Here is a 17,276-nt window from a genome sequence, read left to right as displayed (position 1 = left end):
TTGTTACATCTGGTGAGTGTGCAGGACACTTTGATTTTTTTAAGTAACCGATCCAATGATCCCCAAAGGTTCCATTAAAAAGGTCTGTAGTTACCTGGGACACCTGTCATGTTGATCCCACATGGTTTGCCTTATATCAAGTTGGTTGTCTTTCAATAACTGTGGCATCATATGTGTCAGAAACTGTAGATACTTGTGGTTGTTTAGAATCCCGTCAATAAAACAGGGACTAATGATGTGATTCTTCAGAAGGCCACACCACGTGTTTATGGACTAAGGTCATTGTTTATCAGCCGATATGTATTTGTAACTGACCAGTGGGAAAGTTATACTGTGCTTCTGTTAAAAGATATTCCTCAGACAAGTGGTACAGTGTCATATTCTAAGCTACCTTCTCCTCAAAAACTTGGGGCCAAGGAAGGAGGGAGATGGGTCTATAATTAGATGTTATTATTCCCAATTTTGTAAATAGGTGTTTCCACTGTATTCTTGAATAATTCATGAAATACACCTTCACTCATTGTCTCATTGCAAAAGTATGTCAAGGGGAGGTGCCTCTAAGTCAGCACAAGAGTTTAGCATTTTGGTGGAAATACCATGAAATACCATAATAACTGGCAGAGTTACTGCATTTTAGTGATCAGATGATTTTTATGGGCTCTTTAGCACATGATTTGGCAAAACTTTTGTCTGGTGCTGGAGAAAGCAGTACCTGTCTATTTAGTTTAATGGATCCACTTTCAATGGTTCATGTTTTACCCTTATCATCATTTCCACCTTCTACAGTTTGCAGCCCCTGACTGGGTCTGTTTGTGTAACAAATCTCTCCATCTTTTGCTGTCCTCCCACCATGTTTCTCTCTTCATTCTGTCCCAGTTTTCTCCTCTCTTTGGCACACATTCCTTCATTCCAATGCTCTCTCTGCTCCTTGGTCTGCTTCTTGGTCTCTTGTCTACTGTTGTCATTTCATAGGCTGGCCTCTCACTGTCTCATCTATTTCCCTATCCATTCTGGTAAGTTCTAGTGTATTTCTTTGAAATTTCGTATCACAAGCCTGTATCGTGTCCACCTGCCTTTTCGTCAGTGCCCACATTTCTGATTCATGCAGGAGTACTGTAGCATAATATCCTGGGTACAACATTTCCTTACTTTTTGACAGTATATCCTTGTTTCAGACCAGGCCTCTTAACACTCCGCAGCAAACAATGAGCTCACCTTCCACCTTTCATTTATTTCCTTATCATTCCTCCTGCTGTCTTCTATTATGCTCCCCAGGTACTTGAAACTTCACACTTTCATTGGTACTTGTCATCTAATTCTTATTTTTGTTCCACTCTCCCCTTGTTCCTCATTGTCACCATCTCTTCACACTTCTTTGCATTAAATTTTGATCCATACTATGACACCACTTCCTCCCATATATTTAATCTTTCTTGTACCTCTCTTTCTCCACACCATTAAATTATCTACAAACAGTAACACTTTTATATTTTCATCTCCTGTTTGCGCTGTCATTCCTATCATTATCTCATCTGTAAAGCCATTAAAATTAGAGGAGATAATGCACTGCCTTAATTCAGTCCATTATTTTTGTTCAAACCAATCTATCTTCTTTCCTCGTACATTTCCTTTATCCTGTTCATATTAAGCCCTCAAATTCCACTTTTGTGAAGAGTTTCCAAGATCTTGCTCCTTTTCACACTTTTGTATCTACATGTGCATCCATACTCCGCAAGCCACCTGACTGTATGTGGCGTAGGGTACCTTGAGTACCTCTATCGGTTCTCCCTTCTATTCCAGTCTCGTATTGTTCGTGGAAAGAAAGATTGTCGGTATGCCTCTGTGTGGGCTCTGATTTTATCCTCATGGTCTCTTTGTGAGATATCCTTAGGAGGGAGCAATACACTGCTTGATTCGTCGGTGAAGGTATGTTCTCGAAACTTCAACAAAAGCCCGTACTGAGCTACTGAGCGTCTCTCTTGCAGAGTCTTCCACTGGAGTCTATCTATCATCTCCGCGATTACTAAATGATCCTGTAAAGAAGCACGCTACTCTCCGTTGGATCTTCTCTATCTCTTCTATCAACCCTATCTGGTATGGATCCCACACCGGTGAGCAGTATTCAAGCAGTGGGCGAACAAGTGTACTGTAAACTACTTCATTTGTTTTCGGACAGCATTTCCTTATGATTTTTCCAATGAATCTCAGTCTGGCATCTGCTTTACCGACAATTAATTTTATATGGTCATTCCATTTTAGATCACTCCTAATGCCTACTCCCAGATATTTATGGCATTAACTGCTTCCAGTTGCTGACATGCTATATTGTAGCTAAATGATAAAGGATCTTTCTTTCTATGTATTCACAGCACATTACACTTGTCTACATTGAGATTCAATTACAACCTCTCGATATACTACAGCATCGTTCGTAAAAAGCCTCAGTGAACTTCCGATGTTATCCACAAGGTCATTTATATATATTGTGAATAGCAACGGTTCTACGACACTCCCCTGCGGCACACCTAAAATCACTGTTACTTCGGAAGACTTCTCTCCATTGAGAATGACATGCTGCACTCTGTTATCTAGGAACTCTTCAATCCAATCACACAATTGGTCTGATAGTCCATATGCTGTTACTTTGTTCATAAAATGACTGTGGGGAACTGTATCAAACGCCTTACGGACCTGGGAAACTGTGTCTATGGCCCTCTGAGTCTCATGGACGAATAGCGCGAGCTGGGTTTCACACGATTGTCTCTTTCAAAACCCATGCTGATTCGTACAGAGTAGATTTCTAGTCTCCAGAAAAGTCATTATACTCGAACGTAATACGTGTTCCAAAATTCTACAACTGATCGACATTAGAGATATAAATCTATAGTTCTGCACATCTGTTCGACGTTTCTTCTTGAAAATGGGGATGAGCTGTGCCCTTTTCCAATCTTTTGGAACGCTATGCTCTTCTAGAGACCTACGGTACACGCGTACTCTTTGTAAAATTGAACTGGTATCCCATCAGGTCCAGTGACCTTTCCTCTTTTGAGCGATTTTAATTGTTTTTCTATCCCTCTGTCATCTATTTCGATATATACCATTTTGTCATCTGTGCGACAGTCTTCCTCTGTGAAACAGCTTTGGAAAAAGACATTTAGTATTTCGGCCTTTAGTCTGTCACCCTATGTTTCAGTACCATTGTGGTCACAGTGTGTCTGGACACTTTGTTTTGATCCACCTACTGCTTTGACATAAGACAAAAATTTCTTAGGATTTTCTGCCAAGTCAGTACATAGAACTTTACTTCTCAGTGGTTAGGAACACCATTACTAAATCATTACCATATTCATACTGACACTCTTGGAGCTGCCTTACATTTCAAATTAGATCCTCTATAGACTTTCCTGATTTAAACCCGTATTGTTCCTCTCTGTCCTACTACCTTGTGTATGCTCTTTTCCAGAATCTTCTCAAATACCTCAGCAGTATGGCAAACCAAAGTTACTCCGTTAGAATTTTGATACAGTGCCCTGCAACCCTTCTTAAAAATTAGCACTAGGATTCCCTTTTTCCACTCAGCATGTGTCCTCTTCCATACTGTTCTCATGACCAGATAGAGCCACTGCTTTCCAACAATGCCAGCTTCTCTCACTAGCGCCATACATACTTCATCCAGCCCGGGTGATTTACCTCTTTTTATAGTCTTTATCACCTCTTCCACTTTAGTAGGCAGTTATTTGAATTTAATATCTCCTATCTCACAGCTACAGTTACTAGGGAGTTGAATTTCATTTACCTTACTGAGTTTATTTGTTTTATACCACTGTGGTCTCTCATGGCTAAGGCTATAGCCTATCCCTGGTCTTGTGGGAACTTCTGGTACTAGCTATGGAATTATTGGTGGGAACTCAAATAGTAATGAAAATAACAGCAAACACTCAAAGCTACATATTTCAGATGTACAATAAATTATTCTTTTGTTTCAGGAAAACCCATATGAGCTGATAATTGCAAAAGAATGCTTGCATTGGTTTAACCAGTCAAAAATGGTTGCATTTTTTCATGCCAACCCAATAAAAGGTGAAGACCAGTTCAAAGTAAGTAATTGCCTCTTTGTGTAGCTAAAATTTTCTGTACAACTATAACTGGAAAGATTTGGAATAAGGAAATGACTAGCATCACTATTGCTGCCATGGCCTTTAGTTTGAAGACAGGTTTGTTACAGCTCACCATGCTACTCTGTCCTGTGCAAGTTTGTTCATTACTGGATAACTACTGCAACCTATGTCCTTTTGAATTTGCTTAACTAATTAGTTACCGAGTGCAAGAGCAGAAATGTTACTTCACATTTTCTGGGTCGGCTGGTACTATTGTACATACAGTCTTAAAGAGGAACCTTAAATGAAGCTCTGATTCTCCATTTTCTCTGATAAAAGGCCATTTAGGACTGATCTATTACTCAAACATTTTCAAAATCTTTCTCAACCTTAAAACCTTTTCTTTTGGATGTAATAAACATAGAAATACCTGATACCTAATTATGCTTGTAAAGGTTTTCATGTTCAGTTTACTCATGAATGATAAAAATTTCACCCACCTTTATGTTTGTATTGAGACACATTCTTGCTGTCTGTAACTATAAGTTTGTAGGTAGAAGTGGTATTCCTTCAGTGTCAGCCTAAAATAATCATCTATAATATGAATCATCTTGTAGGCAGAGAATTCAGTCCATGTGGCTGAGATGTATGGCATGGTATGGAATACAAATATTTTTTCCTAGATGTGATAAGACTCTTTTTGTTTTGTATTGTAGCTGTTAGTTTTAGATTGAAATTCAGTTCATTGTAAAGCCCTAAATGACCTCTGCCACTTTATGGTATAGAATTTAATTTTCATTTGATTCACTAAAGAATTTTTTTCCTCAGGCGAGAGTTATGTTCCATAAACACAACATGGCCATAAAGCAGTATGGGCCAAATGTAATCAAGTATGCTTTGGAAAATACAAAATATAGTGCAGTGTTGCCCCTATTTCAGTCAAGAACAGCAGTAGTATTCAGTCCAGAACTGCAACTGGCACAGCTTTTGAAAATTTCAAAGCGTATTCCTCAGCTGATCCTTATGAGTAAGTATTACATCTTTGAGACTTATAACCCTCAAAATCATTTCCAAGAACTGTGGTCCTTTGTATGAAGCTGAATATGAAAATATTAGATAAACAAACCCCTTTTTGGTAATATGAAGCAAGTATGCATATATAATATAAATCTTATACTCAGGTTCCACATAGCCAAGTAAAATGAGTGCAAGTCCATTATGAGCTCCACAGTTTTTGAAAATCCACTGAAGCTCTTCCCACTGGAATTCTTGCTCCTACCAAAAGAAAAACACAAATGTGGAAGGGTACAAACATGAAGTATTAATTTTTTTATTTGCTAACTCTTTTTACATGGCATTGATATAGCTGTTTAAGAAACAAAAATTATCAATAACTTAACTACATCCTCAAGAATCCATCAAAGTATCTGAATGTTCAGCACAAATGCTTTTTGTAATAACCAATAGAGAGGATGATTCAAAATCATCTTAGGTCCTGTAGGCTCCTCACAATTAGCTTTGTGATAACGCCAGTGTGTGATATTAGTATTGAGATGATGTATGCAGACTTTAGTATACATATGGCTTTCACATGATGTGCCAGATTTGGCCATCTTCTTATTGCAGGCAGCTTGCAAATTGTGGGTGTGGGCACAGCAGAGTCAGTTATAAAGGTGTTGTTAGTAATATAGTGTCCAACTTATTAATTTTGGCACAGGCACAACCAATCTAATGCGTAACTGTGCTTGAGGAATGACCATTTTTGTAACTTCGTATATTTTTTTTTCCTGAGACGATTGGAGTGTATGTTGTTAATCCACATCTATTTGTACATCCAAACTCCATTCTGCTCGCATATGGAGCGAGGGAAAAAACGATGGTTACATGCTTCAACATGAGCCCTAACTTATCTTGCCTCTGAGGTCCTTATGTGTCAGTGGCCGTAGGATTGTTCTGCAGTTTGTCACAAATACTGCTTCTTTAAAGTTTCTTCATGAAAAGAATGTTTTCTTTCCTATAGGGATTCCCATTTGAGTTCATAGAGCAGCTATGTAATATGGTTAATTGAACCTACTGGAAAATACAGCAACATGCTTCTGAATTGCTTCAATTTCTTCCTTAATCTGACCTGGTGAAGATCCCAAAGACTCAAGCAGTACTCAATATCAAATATGAATAAATAAAATAATTTACCATAAAATGGAAGACAACTGTCAAGCCACAAGTAAACACAATTCAGTTGTTAGTCAGATATGAGTAGAGATGTGGCAACTAGTAAGATAACCATGCACCAAGTACTCTATAAACAGGGAAGGTGAATTGTCACAGTTAGAATTGGAGAAATGTTAAAAGTTTGATCATTGTTCCTATGCAGTAGCCAACGGCACTTAAATTATGAATTAGAGTCAGCTGTGGTGTAGGTAAAAGATCACTCCTGACATCACAGCAAATGGAATACTTCAAGTTACGTGTCTTGGGTGTCTTCGTAAGTTTTGAACTGTATGTGTGACAGTCAACACCAAGATGGGCAAGATTTACAGTATCAGCATATACAATTAATGGCCAGATTGTGGATGTATGGGACATTCTACATCAGTGGGCATTTCATGATCATCATGTCAGGGGTGCACAGTGAGTACAAAAATTTAGGGATATTGCCACATACAGAGTTGAATATTGTGGGAGATAATGTGTTGATAATAGGGATTGTCCTTGACTAGTGCGGACTGTAAAGTGGATAAACACAGGCTACAGTGCAGCAAATAACTAACCATTTCAATGCTCTGTAACAATTAGTGTACAACCATACCATCTGGAATCATTGAACAACCAGTGTACAGCTATACCCCGAACCACTGCCTTGCAGTGGGGCACAGAATCTAGCTTTTGTAGAACAGCAATGCAAATGGACGGTGTAAACATGAGAGGGCTAATGACTCACTGAAGTTGTTGGTACGAGTCAATTACAGGTACAAGCATGTTGCACAATACACCTTGCTTCCCAGTAGGGCATCATTAAGGCAGGTGGTGGAAAGGTTCGTGGGAAGGGGACGATCACTTGTGATGGAATGGTCATGTGATATGTCTGTTCTGGGAAACAAAACACGAGTCTTCAGAATGAATTTTCACTATGCAGTGAAGTATGCACTGATTTGAAACTTCCTGGCAGGTACAAGTCCCCATCTGCCCATGAAGTTTCAGTACAGGAACCTGTTGTCCAGTCATCTGCATCAGTTTGTTTGGTTGTAACATTCTGCAGGGAACTCATACCTTCAGCAAAGCAATGCATCTACTTATCACACCCAAACTGACTCAGGAGAGGTTTGATGATACTCATTCAACATTGGCGTGTGTCTCCAGCCCAGCAGGTCATCTGACCTCTCTCCTTTTCAGCACAACAGGGCACCATCCACAGTGATGTGAGCACTTCTGACCCAACTCTGACCATCCGCAATCCAAAAGGGTCCTCAATCCAAAAGTAGTAAAAATGTGTGGTACCACATTTAAAAATACACGGAGACTCACATAAAAAATGTTTCAAGAATTATTTTTTTTTAAGTAATTGCAGCTCCAGATTCAAAAAATTGACACAGTTAGTTCTGGGCTTCCTATAAAATTCACATCAAATGAGATGGTTCATTCGATGATATATAACAAAATGACATCACATCATTGTTACTGGTCTTACTTGTATATGCCTTGTGTCTGACACAATTGTGTTCATACTTGCTGTTCACATTTTAATGATTAGTAGTTGGAAGCTATCAGGGCACTGTCTTTCTACTGTTGGACACGAAGACAAAATGGCATTTATCAAGTGATGGCTTATTTGTGACATTGCACCAATGCTCTTTTTTTCCATTTAATTAAATGCTTATTCATGTCTGCTCCTTCAGTTATTTTACTGGGGAACATGGGTCATGGATTTTAAAGTCTCTGCCTTCTGTTTGTTCCACAAGCTGTTCTGGTGGTCATCTAGTATCATTTGACATTGTTCAGAAATGAGATTGATTGTTAGTTGGATTTTGAAACCAGCAGTCATTTCAGTAGTATCTTTGGATCAATAGAATGTAGAAAACATCCTCCTCATATTATTACTGCATTAGACAAATGATTTTTATCAGGAAAGTAACATGAATTACCAGATGACAAATCAGTCGTAGCTACTGCCCATGCTAAGACAAATTGTGTATCTTACACAGTACAGCCAGAGCGCAGAGAGGTTTTCCGGAAGTTAACCACAGTCACAGAGTTGTAAATTCCTTACCAGTATTGTTGGCATACACACTGTTCACTGCCCGTAAACTCTGCTGTAGAATTTTGAGGATAAGTTACACAAATGGCTGTGTATTGTCAGTCCACTGGAAAAAACAATTTCACTGTTTCATAATGGGAAAAAATATTCTTGATTAGCTCTGAGACTGCAAAGGATGAACACACTAAATGATGTAGTGCACTGGTCAGTTTTTGAGCCGAGCTTCTGACAGTCTTCAATTATGTAATAGTTATTCTGCTGCAGGTTGAGAGACTACAATAGCATACAGTTGCTTTTCTAACGGTGCAGTGGTAATGACATATTACTTTCAATAGAATCATTACCACTAGGAAATATATATGATTTTCTCATTTGATCTATCGAAATCATGAGTTTTAAGTGGTGATGGGCCCATTATTCACATGAAAATAGGTGAGACTTTACTCGAGTTAGTGAGAATTTGTTTTTGTGAAGTGTGTTGTAGATAAGATACAGGCTGTGTCAGGTTTTACACATTTCATTGCCTTATATATGTTAAATTAATGAGTGTAGATGTCTTGGAAGAAGTGACAGACACAAAGGTAACATAGACAGTTATAAATTATGTGAAACATTACCTACTTTGCTTTATCTTGTTTTGGTTTTAAAGCCCGTTTATTTACATTAATTATATGATTATTTTACAGCTTGCATTGCCGAAGATCGCCTTCTGAGTAGAAATGAAATTGTTATGTACAGTAATTTGCCAGATTTGACAACGGCTCGAGCTGGTCTTGTTGCGACACTAAATTCTGCTGTAAGCCAAGTCTTGAGTAACATCACACACCACCAAAGAACACTCGTCAGCCACTTGCAGAAACGTGCAGAACTGCTCCAGAAACCAGAAGAAACCTGAGAAAGTGATGTAGATTACTTGGACTGGAACTGCAGCTCATTCATTAAGTATTGTTGAGTTGTGAAAGAAGAGAAATTTTGTTAAACACAGTTGTAAGATGTAGTGTATATATGATCTATCAAAACAATGACACTGTGTATTACACCTTTAAACTCTATTGTGTAACTGTGTTATTTTCTGTTTTAATAGTTTGCTACAGCAAATTTCTTTTGGTGCAGCATCAGTTTTAATCTGTCAGGAAGTTGCATATTAGTGCACACTCTGCTGCAGAGTGAAAATTTCATTCTGGAAAGATCTTAAAAGCTTGGAAAATAATCTCCTAGACTATTTTTTTATTTCTTTTGAAAGGTTGACTTCATTACTCTCTTAAAATCACATTAAACAGGTAGTCCATATATCATAAGTTGATGTTGCAAAATGTACACTATGATTAGACTGCAAGGCCAATCGGATGTACATTTTCATATCTGTGCATTTAAATTTTGTAGCCAACCATTGCCATTCCTAGTAGACATCAAAATACACATTACCTGTTTTCATAGCAGTACAGAGGTAGACACTATTTCACGAAATACATTATTTTATTGGTACCAAACCAGATTGACAACTCATTTCATCTGCTTAGTATTTTCATTATCATTTAGTCATCTGAATCAGATGTCTGTATGGTTGGAGTCAAAAGAGCACACACAAGTAGGACTATCAATTCCACTCCATGATGTTGCGTCTTCTTGTCACAGAGCCAGCAACCAGCAGTATGCTTGAAATAGCTATGTAACTTCCTGTACACCATTAGAAGTTGAGCATGAAAAGGTTCAAAAACCGGCTCGTGGAATGAATAACTATTTCAAAAAAGTGACTTATTGCAATTTTATGTATTTACATAAAACTAGCAATCTACAGGTTGGAGCATTGAATGTTAAATCCTGTAACTCCTTCGCCAGGTTAGAGAATTTTAAAAAAATGGAAAAATGGATAGGTTGAAGCTAACTTGATGACTTCTGTGTGGCCACCATTGGCCACACCTAACACCATGTGCCTGGCCTGGTTGTGAAACATCCATCACGAAGACTGGCAGTCAGTGTGTTACTTCAGAACTGTTACAAACATAAGTATTGTGTAAGTGACAGGTTCAGTTAGTTAATGTTAAACCTAACAAGTCCAAATATAAAAGTATAAAATGTTTACAGCCATGTATAGCAGCCATACATACGAATAAAATATTCGCATGTAACTCATCGTCAAGTTAAACAGGTAATTACATGGTACATGCTGATAACACTCAGGTTGCGTCTGGTATTTATACAAGAAACTAATGCCACCAGAGGCACTTTAGCTAGAGCGCGTACTAAACCAGTGTCGCCAATGTGATGATTCAATTGTGGTTTGCACAGCCTTTAGTTAATTTTTTTTTTTTTTTAAATTGCTTACCATGACAAAACAAGCATCTGACAATAAAACGTATATTGATGTGAGATTAAATTCATACTTAAAATACCATAAAAAGTACAAATACTAATATAATAAAGCCGCTAGCCTGACCAGGTAAACAATACAACTTATGTAAAAGCTAGTATAAAAAGCGTAACAACAAAATAAAATATCTAAAAAAATCTTCCAGCCTGACAGATCAGTTACCATAAACTTAATTGTAGTACAGTTAATAAAGTAGTAACTATACATTAAAGTCAAAAAATCAGTAGTTGATATTATATTCAGTGTGTGGTCTCAGTGGCGACATGTCATGGTATCCTTGTTTTCCTGTGGTGAAGTTTACGGAGGAAGGCCCAGTCTCCTCGTCGGCAGCAGCCAGCGCACGCCAATCCACTGGGGTGCTCTATGCTACTCAAACTAGTAGGTCTCTGAATGTACCAAAAATTAGATTGAACTCATTCTGTTCATTCAGCAGTAATTCCGGTTGTTGTTTCCTGTGCACATAAATCTCCATTTCAAGTAAGTCCAGTAACTGTCCCTTTGGCGTTGTATGCAACACTTTAATATTATTGTCTATGCTTCCTACTGAATGCCTTTCTCTGTCTAAATGTGTACCGAAAGCGCTCTTGTTCTTATTACATGTATGTTCTCTAAAACGAGTCTGGAAATTCCTTCTTGTCCAATCAATATAAAAACTGACACAATCTTGGCAGCTGATCTTATAAACACCAGACCCCATATATTTATCGCCGTCATTGTCAACGTTATGCCGTAGCTTACAACCAATTGTACCTTTCATTTGAAACCCAATTTTTATTTTTGTTTTTCTGAAGGTCTGCACAATTCTGTCGGAAAACGCACCATTGTATGTCATAGCAACAAACTTCTTGGTCTCTGGTTCTATTGACCCCTTCCTGTCACATATTTTTGATTTTAGTTTGTAATAAAGTTTTATTACATCACGCTCTTTATATCCATTTGTCTTAGCTACTTGTCTAATCATGCTTAATTCTTCCACCTCGTCATTAGGAGTAAGTGGCAGCTTTAGCATCATGTTGATCATAGCCCTGAAGTATGCCCATTTATGCTTCCTGGGGTGACAGGATTTCGCTTTTATAATAGTGTCAGTGGTTGTTGCCTTTCTAAATATGCTAATCTTATGTCTTCCATCTCTTTTAGTTAACCAAAGATCCAAAAAACTTATACTTCCTTATTCAAATTCCTTTGTGTATTTAATTTTTTCATGCATCCCACCTATTCTTTCCGCTATCTCGCGTATATCACTTTCGTCACCTTTGTACAGTAGTATGACATTGTCTACATATCGTCTGTAACAGACAATTTTTCGCAGATGTCAGGATTTATTTCAAAAACTTATTTTCTAGCCCATTTACAAATATCTCAGATAAAGACCAGACACACTGTTGTCCATTGTGAGTCTGTCCTTCTGATAAAAAATCTTGTTGTTAAATTTAAAATTATTTAGTGACAACACAAGTTCTAAAACTTCCAAAAGTTCTACTATTTCTCCTTGACTAATCTTCTTATATGTTAGCAAGTTCTTCCTTATAATTTCCAACATATCGTTTATTGGGATGTTGGTATATAAGTTAACAGTGTCAAAAGAAGCCCATGTAGCTCCAGCTGGGATTGGTACATCATTCATCTCATTTGCAAATTCATAACTATTCCTGACATTAAATGATTTTCTGTAAGTATATGCTGCTTGTAGTTTCTTGTTGCTCTCCCGGTTCAATTTGTAATTAGGACACGACATATTATTAACAATCGGCTGAGTCAGTTCCCCTTTCTTGTATACTTTAATTTGCGAACGAAGCACAGGAATGGACAGATTCATCATTTTTAATCTGGATTTTTCTTTTACATCTGGGAAAATAAATAAACTTTTCTCAATTTCTTTCCTTATATCTGACTGAAATTTGTTCACAGGATTTCTCTTGACCTCAACTATGTAACTATCTGCAAGAAACTTCTCGGTTTTATGAATGTAATCGCAATCATAAATGTGTTGTTAAATATATTGAGAAATAGTGAAGTGTTGTGACAGGAAGAACACGACTTCTGGCATTAATAACACAAAATCGGGCAGGGGTAATGATGGAGTATGCCTAATGATGTACAAGAAAATATGAACGTCAGTAAGCTAGTGAACACATTATTGTAGCAAAGCCATTTAAAAAAACCCAACACCCAAAAGAAGTAAAAGTTTATATGCCCACTACCTTCACTGACGATGAAGAAATAGAATAATTTCTTTTATCTTGTCACACCCTTTTTTTCACATACTTTACGAGACAGAAATTTGTTTGTGGCAGAAGAGTATGAAAAGAACGAGAAAGAAAAACGTTAGGTGAATATGGGCTGGGGGAAATGAATAAAAGGGAGGCAGCATGCCAAAATTTCCCACAGAGCATAATTTAATTGCATGTAGCACATGGCTTAAGAGAAAGATGGTTGTATTCATGGAGAGACTTGCAGACACCAGAAGGTTTCAGATAGATGATGTAATGGTAATACAGAAATTTGCAAACCAAGTTTTAAACTGCAAAACATTTCCAGCTGCAGGTATGGGTTCTGACCATAATGTATTGGTTGTGAACTGAAGAAATTGTAGGAAGTTAGGAAATTAAGAAGCTGAGACCTGCATAAATTGAAAGAACCATAGGTTGTTGAGAGTTTCGAAGGGAGTATTAAGCAACAATTGACAAATGTGGAAAAGGGATATAATAGAAGATGAGTGGATAGCTTTGAGATAGGAATTAGAGAATTAAATAGCCAAAAGAATTGATAAAAGGCCACATATACAAAAATGGAGCCAGAAAAGAAGAATATAGGCCTTTAAAAATGAGACTGATAAAAGTGCAAATATGCAAAGCAGGAATAGCTACAGGAGAAATGCCAGGGAATAGAATCATGCATGAGTATGGGAGACATCAATGTTGCATATAGAGAAATTAAAGAGCGCTTTGGATAAGAAAGGTAGCAGTATGAACATTAGCTCTGATTGCAAACTAGAATGACACAATGAAGGGAAAGCTGAAAGTTGGTCGGAATTGAGATCCTTGAGAGAGCCATCTACAATAACAATTATTCTTCTAGGCATGTGAGATCTATCAGGCAGACAGAATAACCCCAAACTTCAAGAAGAATACAGTAATTCTTTTTCCAATGAAGGTAGATACTGATAGGTGAAAATATTACTGAAACATCAGCCTAATGACTCACAGTTGCAAGCTACTGACAAATAACTGGAAAAATTAATAAAAAAACTTCAGGGAAGACCAGTTTGCTTTCAGGATATACATGGTAATACGCACATTTCAACTAAACTTTTTATTATTTACACTCGAACACACACTTTAAAATTCTGAAGGTAACAGGAATAAAATACATGGAAAGAAAGGTTACATACAACTCATACAGAAACTAGACTGAAATTTTAAGAGTCAAAGGGAAACAGTAGTTATTCAATCTTTATACTGAGAAAACAAAAAAAGGAAAAAATTTGGGAAAGGAACTGAAGATTAGGGAGAAGATATAACACTTTTGAGGTTTGTCAGTAACATTGTAATTGTGTGAAAGACAGCAAAGGACTTCAAAGAACAGTTGATCGGAATGTATGGTGTCCTGCAAAAGTTATAAGGTGAACATTAACAAGATTTGAAACAGAGGATGACATGCGTAAAGATGAAATACTAAACACCTTTTTTCCAAAGCTGTTTCACAGAGGAAGACTGCACTGCAGTTCCTTCTCTAAATCTTCGCATGAACGAAAAAATGGCTGACATCGAAATAAGTGTCCAAGGAATAGAAAAGCAACTGAAATCACTCAACAGAGGAAAGTCCACGGGACCTGACAGGATAGCATTTCGATTCTACACGGAGTACGCGAAAGAACTTGCCCCCCCCCCCCCCTTTCTAATAGCTGTGTACCGCAAGTCTCTAGAGGAACGGAAGGTTCCAAATGATTGGAAAAGAGCACAGGTAGGTCCAGTTTTCAAGAAGGGTTGTCGAGCAGATCCGCAAAACTGTAGGCCTATATCTCTGACATCGATCTATTGTAGAATTTTAGAACATGTTTTTTGATCTTGTATCATGTCATTTCTGGAAACCCAGAATCTACTCTGTAGGAATCAACATGGATTCCGGAAACAGCAATCGTGTGAGACCCAACTCACTTTATTTGTTCATGAGACCCAGAAAATATTAGATACAGGTTCCTAGGTAGATGTCATTTTCCTTGACTTCCGGAACGCGTTTGATACAGTTCCGCACTGTTGCCTGACAGACAAAGTAAGAGCCTACGGAATATCAGACCAGCTGTGTGGCTGGATTGAAGAGTTTTTAGCAAACAGAACACAGCATGTTGTTCTCAATGGAGAGACGTCTACAGACATTAGAGTAACCTCTGGCGTGCCACAGGGGAGTGTTATGGGACCATTGCTTTTCACAGTATATATAAATAACCTAGTAGATGGTGTCGGAAGTTCCATGCAGCTTTTCACGGATGATGCTGTAGTATACAGAGAAGTTGCAGCATTAGAAAATTGCAGCGAAATGCAGGAAGATCTGCAGCGGATAGGCAATTTGTGCAGGGAGTGGCAACTGACCCTTAACATAGACAAATGTAATGTATTCCAAGTACATAGAAAGAAGGATCCTTTATTGTATGATTATATGATAGCGGAACAAACACTGGTAACAGTTACTGCTGTAAAATATCTGGGAGTATGCATATAGAATGATTTGAAGTGGAATGATCATATAAAATTAATTGTTGGTAAGGCAGGTGCCAGTTGAGATTCATTGGGAGAGTCCTTAGAAAATGTAGTCCATCAACAAAGGAGGTGGCGTACAGAACACTCATTTGACCTATACTTGAGTATTGTTCATCAGTGTGGGATCCGTACCAGGTCGGGTTGGCAGAGGAGATAGAGAAGATCCAAAGAAGAGCGGCGCGTTTTGTCACAGGGCTATTTGGTAAGCGTGATAGCGTTACGTAGATGTTTAGCAAACTCAAGTGGCATGCTCTGCATCGCGGTGTAGCTTGCTGTCCAGGTTCCGAGAGGGTGCGTTTCTGGATGAGGTATCGACTATATTGCTTCCCCCTACTTATACCTCCCGAGGAGATCACAAATGTAAAATTAGAGAGATTCGAGCGCGCCCAGAGGCTTTCTGGCAGTCGTTCTTCCCATGAACCATACGCGACTGGAACAGGAAAGGGGGGTGATTACAGTGGCACGTAAAGTGCCATCCGCCACACACCGTTGGGTGGCTTGCGGAGTATAAATGTAGATGTAGAGTAATGGAATGCAAGCAAATCATGTGATGCTAAGGGCATCAAATTAGGGAATAAGAGACTGAAAGTAGACTACTTTTGCTATTTGGGCATCAAAATAAATGATGGTTGCAGAAGTAGGTATGGTGTAAAATGCATAGTGGTAATAGGGAGCTAGACATGTCTTGAAAACAGGAATCTGTTACCATCAATTACAAATGTAAATGTTAGAAAGTCTTTTCTGTAGAAAATATCTGTCTTGACTGTGTCAATCACGTCACAGTTCAAAATCTGGGAGCAGGGGGGGGGGGGGGGGGTCAGAAGCTTCTGGAATGCTGGTACTACAGGAGAATCTGAAGATTACATGGGTAAAATGAGAAATTAATGAAGTAGTATCTGCCCATATTGGGGAGAAAATAAATTTATGGCATAATCAAAAGAAGTGACTGTTTGATAGAACACTTCAGTAGGGCATCACGGAAGTACAAGTAAGTAGTGAAGGGAAATATGAGAGGGAAAGGGAGAGGGTTTGACTAAAGTTACGACAATGTAGGAAAAGATAGATTGCTGCTTACTGTTAAGAAGACATATCCAGTTGCAGACAGGCACAATTAAGACACACCTATATACAGGATGTTTGGGGAGGAAAGATCAATATTTTAAACAGTGATAGTATAAGTAATTCTGAACAAAAAATGTTATATGAACATAGGTCCGCAAATGCTTCATTAAGGAGGTATGAGTATTGAAAGGAGCTTTAACTCTGCAAAACTGATGTGCACAAAATGAATGTATATGCAATACAACTGGACCATAACGTGATTTTCTTGCAAACAATGCACGGGTACATGCCCTGTTTACGCTATGCAACCTACGACGTATTATGGTCATGTGACGTACATAGTATAATCACCTGTTGTTTGTGCAGTTGTGCCGTGTAAGCTGCATTGTTAGTGTACTGGCAACGGATCGGTTAGCTGTGTAGTGTATGGTGTTAACTGTGTTCATACAAGCCCTGCTAACAATGCCACACGTCTACAGTAATGAGGAATACGCAGATATGGTGTATGTTTATGGCTTCTGCGAAGGTAGTGCTACCACTGCAAGAGAAGAATACCATAGGCACTTTCCAACTCGACAATTACCTGATCGCATGGTGTTTACCATAGTGTTTATCACTTTGCGTGCAACAGGCTCTCTTCCAAGTAGACATTTATTGTCCGAGCGTGCACGTCGACAAACTTTGCAAGAACAGGAAGAAATTATCACAAGTGTTGAGCGAAGTCCCAGTACGAT

At 38.2% G+C, this 17,276-nt stretch overlaps 1 protein-coding gene across 1 annotated transcript in view; it reads left to right on the top strand.

Moving 5' to 3' along the window:
• LOC124596308 (39S ribosomal protein L10, mitochondrial) overlaps positions 1 to 9,404 on the top strand; it is a 35,171-nt gene extending 25,767 nt beyond the window's left edge. Inside the window, exons 3-6 of the mRNA XM_047135410.1 lie at positions 3,987 to 4,097; positions 4,926 to 5,124; positions 9,039 to 9,260; positions 9,296 to 9,404. Of these exons, the coding sequence (XP_046991366.1) occupies positions 3,987 to 4,097; positions 4,926 to 5,124; positions 9,039 to 9,247 (519 nt within the window). The 3' untranslated portion in view covers positions 9,248 to 9,260; positions 9,296 to 9,404. The remainder of the gene's footprint in view (positions 1 to 3,986; positions 4,098 to 4,925; positions 5,125 to 9,038; positions 9,261 to 9,295) is intronic.
• Positions 9,405 to 17,276: the final 7,872 nt, after the last annotated feature.

This window comes from Schistocerca americana, chromosome 2, assembly GCF_021461395.2.
Source record: "Schistocerca americana isolate TAMUIC-IGC-003095 chromosome 2, iqSchAmer2.1, whole genome shotgun sequence".
Classification (NCBI taxonomy): Eukaryota; Metazoa; Arthropoda; class Insecta; order Orthoptera; family Acrididae; genus Schistocerca; species Schistocerca americana.
The sequence above is the reverse complement of the archived record's forward strand: the minus strand, read 5'-3'. Positions and strand labels throughout refer to the sequence as shown.